At 32.9% G+C, this 12325-nt stretch overlaps 1 protein-coding gene across 1 annotated transcript in view; it reads right to left on the bottom strand.

Annotated features, from left to right (window-relative positions):
- LOC126777720 (protein madd-4) overlaps positions 1-12325 on the bottom strand; it is a 418598-nt gene that overhangs the window by 44565 nt on the left and 361708 nt on the right. The window contains exon 9 of the mRNA XM_050500874.1: positions 10382-10526. Coding sequence (XP_050356831.1) covers positions 10382-10526 — 145 coding nt within the window. The remainder of the gene's footprint in view (positions 1-10381; positions 10527-12325) is intronic.

Here is a 12325-nt window from a genome sequence, read left to right as displayed (position 1 = left end):
CTACTCAATCGATTATCATGAACTTTTGTTAACTATATCAGGGTTATTTAAACTTTAAATATAAAAGCTTGACATCGAAATACTTTAGTTTCATTACGCCCTAAGTAGTTTTTTAACTTCAAAATCTTAAGAATAATTTGCATGAAATTAATATATATATATATATATATATATATATATATACATATATATATATATATATATATATATATAATTAATATATATATATATATATATATATATATATACATATATATATATATATATATATATATATATTAATTAATTTAAAAAATGAAAAATAATGAAACTGATATGAATTAATAAAATTTGCTAAAAGATAAACAGAGAAACGATAACTGGATATTTTATAAAACAATTTTTCATGTAAATCTGTACAAGCACAAGTCGCTATAAAGCCAAAAATATGTATGTATGTTTTACATTGCAATAAATAAAATTTCACATATTAATAACAAATACAATTATTATATAGGATATAATTGTGAATAAGTATTTTACTTAATTGTATTAAGAACCTTGGAATTATACAAAGATAAATAATTGGAAAGTCGCGTTATTGAGAAATAATTTATGAAACGGTGTCTTGTGCGTCCATCTAGAATTCAATTTTAAATCATCCAAATAGGGATATCCGGTCTTGACTAATTAGTAAACAAATATACATAACATAAAACTTCCTCTACCGCCAAACATATAACTTTTTTCTTTACGACAGTACAAATAGGTCTTTAGTTCATTTTTATAGTAACTTGCGTGTTTGCGTTTGAAACTGTTGTTTATTGTAAGAAATATAACCATGTTCCCTTGACCGATTAACTTACTTTAACAAAAATTTAAATTATAACCCTTCGAAAGTGAAACGTGAAAATAAGTAAGGAAAAACAACAGCAAAGGTCGGTCGAAAATACCGAAGTAAAATCAAAAAATAAACCACAAAATGCGGTCTACGATCTAGTAAAAATTCCATTTTCAAATGCATTTTCCTTGTAAAAATTGTTACGTACGTTCATTTTGAATTTGTCGGCAAAATAGCTTGGAAACACGTAGACAATGTCGGTTTGCGAAGTCATTTTAACGTCACTGGAAATTTCATTTATTTTTATTGCGATTGATTCGAATTGATTTATGATAATTATTATTTTTTCTAATTTTCGTCCTTGTCTTTGGCTGCGTATGACCAATTACGATACCCAACAACTGATTCGTTATTATATCCTTTTCTGTAACTCAAACAACGTGTACGCGAAATTGAATGATAATCGCTTGAGTTTTTAATATTATGAAGTAATATATATATTGTTTTTAAATTGGTGTTGATGTATTTATTTGACCTTAAAAGGTTTTAACACTAAACTACACTAAACTACCAAATGATTGCTGGATCTCGTGTAGGAACTAGCTAATTTTGTGTAATTTATACAATTTTGTATTTTTTTAAACGAGTAACTACTGATCTTTTTGCCGGTTATTCTCGGTAGAATCCACATTCTGAACCGGTGGTAACGCTTGAATTTTCATATGTAAAGACTTTTACATTCGAATAAAAATATTTTAATTTTATTTACTGTATTAAAAATCTTCGCTATATGGCGTTGTAAAACATCAACTTCTATACATAGCCAGGAAAAATTCTGCCAGGGTTTGTGAGAGTTACAATAATACCTTTAAAGCTAATTATCTTTAACAAAAGTGAAAGTGAGAGTGAGTAACAAAAGCTTCTTACTTATTAATCAACTAATTACTGGTGGTAGAGCTTTGTGCAAGCTCGTCTGGGTAGGTATCACCCACTCATCAGATATTCTACCGCAAAACAGATACTTGATATTGTTGTGTTCACCCTTCAAACCGTGAAGGGTGAGTGAGCCAGTGTAATTAAAGGCACAAGAGACATAAAATCTTAGTTCCCAAGTTTGGTGGTGCATTGGCTATGTAAGCGATGGTTGACATTTCTTCCAATGCATATGTCTAAGGGCGTTGGTGACCACTTACCATCAGGTTGCCCATATACTCGTCCGTCTTCCTACTCTATAAAAAAAAGCCTGTTAATGTCCCACTGCTGGGCTAAGGCCTACTCTCCCTTTTGAGGACACTATACAAATTACAATAAGGCAATTATACGCAACGGATATAAAATTAATCCAAAACAGGCGTTCCTAGACAGCCTTCCTGCCGCAAATAATTGAACTAATCTACCTTTGTGATATTTCTTAGGCTGGTCATCCAATGGTTCATAGGCTTTTATATAATATAGTTCTCAGCCATTGCTGTAGCTCGCTGCTGTTTAATTTTAAGCGTGATACGTTCTTTTGATTGCACTACTCAGCTATAGCAGATATTTTTTTGTAAAGCTTTTATATTAATCTTCATCATCCGATAAGCTATTGGCAATATTTGGCTTAACAGAAAAAAACAGATTGCTTTTTACTAGTCTCACGCAAGGTGAAACCCAATACCTCGGTGCTTACTACTTTCTAAGCCAGATACTAGACAAACATATATAAAGAATTTTTGAATGAGGCCTAATTTTATCAGTATTTAAAAATTTGGATGAAATAAATTAAAAATGGTCGTAAAAACCTGTTCAACGCTAAGCAATACAATATAAATGGAAGGTCAGAATCACCGGGTCTTAGTGACCCAGTCTTGCTCAGGCGTTTCAATTGTTAATTAGGTGCCGGGACAATGATAAATGGCTGTCGGACGCTGTAGGGTTGATTCTGCCCTAATCATTCTTGATGTCTCATACTTTTTGTGTAAGATTAACGGGTTAATATTTTTCTAATGAACAAAAGGAAATGACGTATTTATCATCTATGTAGCTGACGCCATATTGGCATTGTGATGACGTCATACAGCATTTTTTCTATTTCTCTGGCTATTTTTATTAATATTGACTCGAAATTGTATTTTTGCATGAAAAAATTAATATAAGCTTGAATGCCATTATAATAGCTTAGTAATACTTTGAATTTTATAAGTGTGTTATTGTATATGTAGCTGAGTTTTAAGCATTATATGTTGTACTATATCCTATGAATCGGAACAAAAAATAATTCTAGTAAAAAATAAAATAACTGCCTATGGATATGCTGGGCAATGACCTTTTTTCTTATTGATGAGTAGGTTTTGAGCTTATTCCACCATTTGCTTCAATCCGGCTTTGTTAATAGATATGTGGAAGATTTTCATCTAACACAAGAAGGTTTCCTCACGATATTTTCCTTCAACGTCGAGCTTGGGAGAATAGTTAAAGAGTAAATATAGCCAGTAATAATATTAAAAAAATATATATGAATTTTCGAATGTCATGACCAATACACCAATAACGTCGTAGGCAACTAGGCAACGTTGGTGTATTTACTTCTCTCAATGAATATGTTTTTTACTTCAATTTTCAAATTCCGCCTGAAAACCAAAATCTAATTATTTATCTTCGAAATATATCGCATTAAGCTCCTTTAACAGTGTAATCACTTAATTAATGCCAACGTTTGATCAAACATTTCAATCAACTTCGACCTATCGGCCATCATATAAATTACATAGGACGACATCGGCTGCTAATTCTTATCTCCTTCATCTTTCACGGCTTTCTTAATTAGGATCAGCTCGCAGAATTTGTTTGGAAAGGTCAATAATTATAGACGTGCGACATTTATGTCGCAGCTGGTAGTGGTTGGTACTCGGATATAAAAAAAGTAATTATACTGTAATGAACTAAAACTTTTTTTAATTTATATATAATAATCACTGGTGGTTAAGCTTTGTGCAAGCTCGTCTGTGTAGGTACCACCCACTCATCAGATATTCTACCGTAAAACAGCAGTACTTGTTATTTTTGTGCTCCGGTTTGAAGGGTGAATGAGCAAGTGGTGATGTAAGCGATGGTTAACATTTCTTGCAATGCCAATGTGACCATATGGGCGTTGGTGACCACATACCATCAGGTGGCTCATATACTCGTCCGCCTTCCTATTTTATAAAAATATATATATATATACAAATTTTTTTACAAGATGGTAGACAGGCGCTTAATGGTAACAATATTTCATTTAATAAATGATACGCTTAAACTAACGCAAACGCTTAAACTATGTTTAAAATACGCACACATATAAATAAAACTTATACTGGCAGATATACACTAATATAATATAGCAAATCTCCGCAGCGCAGTGTTATGTTAAAAATATGTAGTATGAATAAAATGCATATATATTATACGTATACATATTTAACACGTAAGGCTTTATGCTCTTATATTAAAAATAATAAAACAATTCAAAACAACATATATTTAATGATGTAATAAAAAAATTAAAATCATATATACGACGGGCCGGTTGGCGTGGTTGGTAGATACTTGCCATTCACGCCGAAGGTTGTGGGTTCGATTCCCACCCATGACAGACATTTGTGTGCATGAACAAGTCTGTTTGTCCTGAGTCTGGGTGTAATTATCTATATAAGCGTGTATTTACAAAATAAAAGTAGTATATCATCATAGTATGTATCATAGTATATGTAGTATATCAGTTGTCTGGTTACCATAGTACAAGCTCTGCTTAGTTTGGCATCAGATGGCCGTGTGTGAACAATGTCCAAGGAAAAAAAAAGATTCGATACGTAGATTTCACCACACACATGACATACATATATAAGACATACATACATATATGTATATATATATATATATATATCAATTTAAAAAAGAAAAACAATATCTTTTGAGGTTATAATAAAGTTAAGTATATTAAAAATATTTCTTTCAATCCGGTCGTCCGTTTGCCTCGCCGGTCTAAGAACTGTTGCTCGGAGACAAAGGCCTCTGATTTATCAGCCGGCCGACTAATGGCAGATCGGGTATAAATTACAACGCCGGCACAATTAACAATTATATTATATAGTATAGTTTGATGGGAACGGATTGAAGTGAATAATTCATTCTGAAACTCCCGTGGAGTTGTGGTGTTATTTTTAAAAGGATTTCATCTTAGTTATGATGAGGCGATTGGCGTGGTTGGTAGATACTTGCCTTTCACGCCGAAGATTGTGGGTTCGGTTCCCACCCAGGACAGACATTTGTGTGCATGAACATATCTGTTGTTGAGTGTGGGTGTAGTTATCTATATAAGTATGTATTTATAAAAGAAAAGTAGTATATGTAGTATATCATCTGGTTTCCATAGCACAAGCTTAGTACAAGTATATATTTGGGATCAGACAACTGATATACTACAATATCAGTTGTCTGGCTGTCTTTCCATGATACAAGATCTGCTTAATTTGGGAGACGGCCAAGTGTGAAGAATGTCCCAGGATATTATTATTATCCCAATATCTATATTGGGATTTATTTAAAAATAGTGTTAGTCCAGTGTTCGAAATTCCACGATAATTATTGTAAATTGAAGGAAAAAATATAACATACATATATAAACAAATAATAGTAATTCATTTAGTTCATGAAATTTAATCTCATACATTCTGTTAGATCATTTTACTCTAAATGTTAAAAATAGACACTTAAAAATTAAAAATTACTGTTTGCAATCCAAAACATTGCGGAATATTAATTTGCATGTTTCGAACATTTTTTTTTATTTTACTCTTATTACTTTATAAAATACCTTAATACTTTTAGCTCGATAATAAATTAACAATCGAAAATGAAAAATAAATTCGGGCGACAAAAGGAAAAAAAAAACTATGAACTGTTATATAGCCTGAATATGTATGTTTATTCTAAGTTTATTTTAGTTTTATTTATAGGCCTTTACTACATAATGTAAATGTCAAGTAATTTTAATCAGAAGGTTGAACTTGTTGCTTTAAATACATTTTATATAAAGAAACCGAGACAGTCCAGTAGATATAATACGCGAAGGTTGAGTTAGTTCATGCAATGTGCTGTGAATGTTCGTGTGATGTGCTTGATGATATCATTGTCGGAAATGTGAACAAATTCGAATGCACATCCACTTTTCAAGCAAAACGACACTATTTGATTAGAAAAATAGATTACATAGTCTTTATCTTCTACTGGTTAATGTTCAAAGCAAGTCTCCACTGCTGTCAACCCATAAATGCCAAGACCTATTTTGGTGGAGCGGAAACGACTCTTGGGCAGATAAGGATTAAGGCTTGGAGTACGTTGTTGAATACACATGTGGTAGAATTACAATATAAGAAGGCTACCAAAAAAAATTTGTGCACGAGAATTATAAGCATATTAAGTACTTGAAATCTAACGATGCTTGCACGCATATGAACTACGTTTAAGCTTTGCACTTGCTTCCTGCATCTAATCCTGTGAATAAAACTGGATAATTTCGTCTTGAACCACGGATGCATAGAATTATATGTGAGTTTTATTTTAATAAAATTGAAACATAAAATATGAGACTGTAATAAAAATGTTGTACGGAAAATAATCATTTTAAGCCAAAACCATTATTTGGGGTCTGACATAATTTCCCCGACGTACACTGAGCCTATCACGTCGCTTTAAGAACTCAACTCCATAATACAGAACCGATTTTAATACCTACCGTTGATCATAGATATTGGCACTGTAAGAAATATTAATCATTCCTTACATCGTTAATCCTCCATTTAAAAACTAAAATGTACATGTACAAATCTCTTTTACATGTAGATACACTGGCTCACTCACTCTTTAAATTGGAACACAAGAATACGAACTATCGTTGTTTGGCGGAATTTATCCTTTTTAACAATAAATTTTAATATTCAATAATAATAATCTTTTACTGTCAATATCCTGAAATAGAACTTAAGATTTTATGTATGAAAAAGAATACTTTATTTGAATTTACATAAAGAAAAGCGGGTATGTAATAAACAGTCCCTCATTAACCAGTTAAGCAGTTACGTCATACGATATTATCATCACGACTTAATGTCGTGACGGTGTAACGGAAACGGGGTTACTTGTCGCCAATTAAAAGTAAAATATCGTTTTAATTAACAAATTCAGCCGCTCACTACTCCTGTTAATTGCCGTTTTTATTGCTAACTTGATTGAAGTAAGTTTGTACAACTTCAGAGAGATACAAAGTTGGCGAAGAGATTTTAAAACGTTACTTTTGCTAAGTATCACTTAAACTTTTAAAGTTTTATGTTTATGATTTACTTTAATATAAAGTAATGTTGAGGGTTACCTGTTTTGTAAGTCATTTAAATTGAAACTTTTTTCAACCATTTGAGAGTAATATTTCAATTTGAATTTCGAATACTTTTATAGTGGTAGGAACGCGTGAATCTTAACCGATAATCGTGGGTTCAATGTGTGGGTGGATCCGGGCAAGCACCACTGTATTACCATGTACTTAATTTGTGATTATAATTCATCTCGTACTATACGGTGAAGGAAAACATCGTGAGGAAACCTGCATGTGTTGAATTTCACTGAAATTCTGCCACATGTGTATTCCACCAACCCGCATTGGAGCAGCGTGGTGGAATAAGCTCCATACCTTCTCCTCAAAAAAAGGAGAGGAGGTCTTAGCCCAGCAGTGGGACATTCACAGGCTGTTACTGTTACTATTACTGTTTTCGGAGAACAAATTAAAAAATATATATCATAATTCATTCACGTAGACTAAAGATGAATATTATTATAAAAATAAACGTTATTGATTTTTCTATCGTAAATAAAACGTGTAAAAAGTTACGTCGAAGTTTTATATTTAATTGGTTGAAATGTTTCGGATTGACCTTTAGTTACTGTGGCTATTGGGTTTAATCAAGATAATTCACAATGCAATGGCTAATCTAATGAGGGTGCTATTAGATGTTCAGTGAAGCGATATTATCTCGAAGGGCCGATGAAAATCTTAAACATAGATATGCGTATAGAATAGTAATATAAGTTACGTAAATGTTAACAACGGAATTATATCTGAACCAATACCAGTGAGTTTTCGTGTAATTAATTTGCGTTTATAATTAATTTTGTGCTGGATTTGGCGAAGGAATACATCGTGAGGAAATGGGTGAATTTCTGCCACATGTGTATCCGCTAACCAGCAATGTAACTGTAAGATGGAATAAGTTTTTTTTTATAGTATAGGTAGGCGGACGATCATATGGGCCACGTGATGGTAAGTGGTCACCAACGCCCATAGACATTGGCATTGTAAGAAATGTTAACGCAATGCGCTACCAACCTTGGGAACTAAGATGTTATGTCCCTTGTGCCTGTAATTACACTGGCTCACTAACCCTTCAAACTGAAATACAACAATATCGAGTACGGCTGTATTGCGGTAGAATATTTGATGAATGGGTGGTACCTACCCAGACGAGCTTGCACAAAGCCCTACCACCAGTAGCTTCATACCTTATCCTCATAAGGCGTTCTTTGCTATCAATGATACATTGCTTTTACTTTACTTCCAGAACATAATACTCTTTATTATTTTTTAAATAGGAGGTTTATTTTTTCTTTTTCTCTCAGACATTCAACAGATGCGTTATTTAAAGGGTCTCGAGGAAAATATTTTTCTGATAATGTTTTTCGTAAGCGCGTGGTAATTTATATAAAGAAAGGATAACCATTATTTTTTCTGGTAGAACTCTAGAAATAATATTTAGAATTCGGTTTTATTAATAATTAATATTCGTCCGCGTGTAAGGGGGAGAAGGGTGGGTATTAAGTAAAAAAAAGCTTGCTTCCAACCAAATTTTATCAAAATCGGTTTAGTGTTATATATCGGTATAGATTAATTAAGATAAACAGTTCCACTGTTATTATTCAATTTATAATGTCTAATATTGTTTCGGATGTTAACACCTGTTTTCTAAACTAAATTGTAATCCTGTGTTAACTCTAATTTATTTCAAGTTAGTTGTGATTTTCAATGATTTAACATTATTTTATACCATATGTTATTTTAATTATATGTATGTATAAATCGCTAGCATAACAAAATAAAAAAAAAAATTTAGGGTTACAATATAAGGTCATCAACCCCAGGGCTACTGTATTTAATTTCTATTAAAATAATTTATGTTATTAGTTTGATAGTGACAGTCATGTCTAACTTTAATGCTAATCGTACAACGTAGAAATATCGTACTAATTCTGTCAGTTACAGCCGTTGCTTGATTTTCAAATGGAAGCTGGCTTTTACTAGATATGAGTGGATACTCATCAGATATTCTGTGTATTGTTGAGTTCCGGTTTGAAAGGTGACTGAGCCAGTGTAATTATAGGCACAAGGGATATAATATCTTAGTTCCCAAGGTTGATGGCGCATTGATGATGTAAGCGATGGTTAACATTTCTTACATTGCCAATGTTTATGGGCGTTGGTGACCATTTACCATCAGGTAGCTAATTTGCTCGCCCACCTACCTATAATATAAAAAAGCTACCGATAATCGTTGTATTAATTACGTATATTTCATTTTCATGTTACAATCCGCTCAGTCCAGTCACTTTCAATAAAAACACGATTGTTATCGTGATATTTTTCTTTCCGTTTTAAATATATATATAATCAATTACACGAATGGACGATGTTTAAACGAGCCAGACAATATTAAAATAGGGGAAAGAAAAAGGTGAATCGATAGCGTTCGTGACATTTATAAAGTGTTTATAAAAAATGTAAGTAACTGCTCACGTGAATCCGCGTCATTCTTCCGTAGGTCATCGTGTTATGTTATTGACTATAAACTTTCTAAATAAATTGGCTATCTAACGCATGTTTTATTTCCAAATCGTAATGGTAGATCTTGGGTAATATTACTAAAATTCTAGCTAAACCACAGAATTCCCCGGAGAAATCATACAAAATTTACTACAGAGAATCAATAATATGAACTGCGGAAGGACTTGTATTTCAAAATCAAAACCTAAAAGCCGTCCAGATAATTAGCTAGGTACAGTAACAGTAAGTACAGCCTGTTAATGTCCCACTGCTGGGCTAAGGCCTCCTCTCCCTTTTGAGGAGAAGGTTTGGAGCTTATTCCACCACGCTGCTTCAATGCGGGTTGGTAGAATACACATGTCGCATAATTTCAATGAAATTAAACACATGCAGATTTCCTCACGATGTTTTCCTTCACCGTCAAAATTCAGTGGTGCTTGCCCGGGTTTGAACCCACGATCGTCAGTTAATATTCACACGTTCTAACCACTATTAGCTAGTTAATATACGAAAATGGCCACACTTTTAAATTGTAAACAATCTTAAGTATGGCAGTTCACGTTGATAGAAAAGGATGGCAGCACGGAAATTACATTCAATCAAAAAACAAACACTTTAGATAATATCAAATTTATAACAAGTTTTATAGATTATTATTATTCAAAAATATATCTTACCTCCACCACACGTCGCAGAGCAAAGTGATCCAGGTGTTGACAGCCAATGGTATCTGGGACGCGAGCAAGAAGACCCATCTCCTCCACAAACACCACATTCGTCGACGCGCCGAGTTGAACCAACGCGGAGGTCGCAACCAACTCGCTGGTGACAAAATAAATCATATTATACAAAAATTTTATGACTTTAAAGCTTAACGTGTATTCGTCGGTTTTTCTATATACAGTTTTATTGGATATTATCGTGTTCATTGTATTTTTAGATGCGAGACCATTGTATTATTGGCGATGTAAAGATTATTGGTAAAGATACCATTTATGCTAATTGCGCGTAAAAAAAGATATATAGCCAAGTGACTGTAAGTGACCTATAAATCATATAAACGATGAAAATTTATGTGCTTAATTTTAATTTGTGATACTAAATGTTTTATCTTCTGTTATTTTTTACTTTTGCCAAAAACCCATTTCGTGTAAAACGGCGACTAATTTTGTAATGAAGCTTTGTGGAGGTGAAATTTTATATATAGCAGACCTTTATAAATCTATATTTAATTTTGTACCCTGTCATTAAACATTGTAATTATTTAAGGTGAGCAAGCAGTAAGGTCAAATGTGTCCGAGGCGAGAATAATCTTAATTACTTACAGTTTAGTACTTTTTCTCATCGCAGATTTCGTTGACTGTTTTATATTTTATTATTTTATTATCACGAGATGGCCCAGTAGTAAGAGCAAGTGAATCTTAACCAATGATTGTGGGTTCAAATTTCAGTGGTACATGCCCGGGCATGTACCACTGAATTTTCATGTGCTTAATTTGTGATTATAATTCATCTCGTGCTTGACGGTAAAGGAAAACATAGTGAGGAAACCTGTGTTGAAAATGTGTCTAATTTCATTGAAATTCAGCCACATGTGTATTCCAACAACCCGCATTGGAGCAGCGTGGTGGAATAAGCTCCAAAACCTTCTCCTCAAAAAGAGAGAGGAGGCCTTAGCCCAGCAGTGGGACATTCACAGGCTGTTACTGGTACTGGTATTATCACTGATAAAGAAACTTATTATTTTCCTACATGCAATATTAGAAAAAAAAAACATGTATTGTGGCCTTGTGGAAGCGCAATAGCATTGTAGAACACGCTCTAAATTCTTAATAAGGTGAAGTATCCTCCATATTTAGTTTTTTCGGTTAAGCTACTAAGTTTCTCGTCTGTTCTTCTAGTGTTCGGTTCACGATTCATAAGTACTTGTAAAAGTGTATTTGACTAGAAATATTTTGATTTCATTTGATTTTGATGTGGTTCTTCTCGCTAGAGTTTCTTGATATTATTTAGATTGTTTGACGATACAATCGACTATATCACCCAACTTCTATACCGACTATATTGTATGCCACAAACGTAATGATGTGTTTTTTTTTTAAATATTGAATAGATTAATAGAAATAAACTTCTAACTTTCACGTTTAATAAGTAAAGTTATATTCAAGTTGAAGTCATCGCGGGTTACCATTAATATTTTAAACGGTAAAGTCATAAACTGAACTTGTCAATATAAGTTTCAAACAGTTCGCTACAAACCATAAAGGGGATGATACAATAATTCAGAAGCTTCAAAATCAGTTTCTCCCCTATTCAAGTAATAAATTACTGTGATATGTAACAATGAGGCACCTCATCATTTATTCAGCGCTCCGAAATCGAGTCGAGAGCTGCTTTTCACACAAATGTGCCGAATTTTCCGATTATCATATTTAAGTAGGCTTCGGTATCTCTTTTCGGCCTACTGAACCCAGGTATGAGGGAGCGAGAGGGCTAAGTATAATATTGCGCAGTTTTATTACATGCAATTCATATTCACAGTTACCGGATTTAATTACTACAGACAAAATTTTATTTTCCCTTCATACGCGGAAACCCAAAATTGTAAGACTCGAAAGAAT

The sequence above is a fragment of the Nymphalis io genome, chromosome 23 (genome assembly GCF_905147045.1).
Source record: "Nymphalis io chromosome 23, ilAglIoxx1.1, whole genome shotgun sequence".
Classification (NCBI taxonomy): Eukaryota; Metazoa; Arthropoda; class Insecta; order Lepidoptera; family Nymphalidae; genus Nymphalis; species Nymphalis io.
Note: the sequence above shows the minus strand (reverse complement) of the source record. Positions and strands in the feature narration are given on the sequence as shown.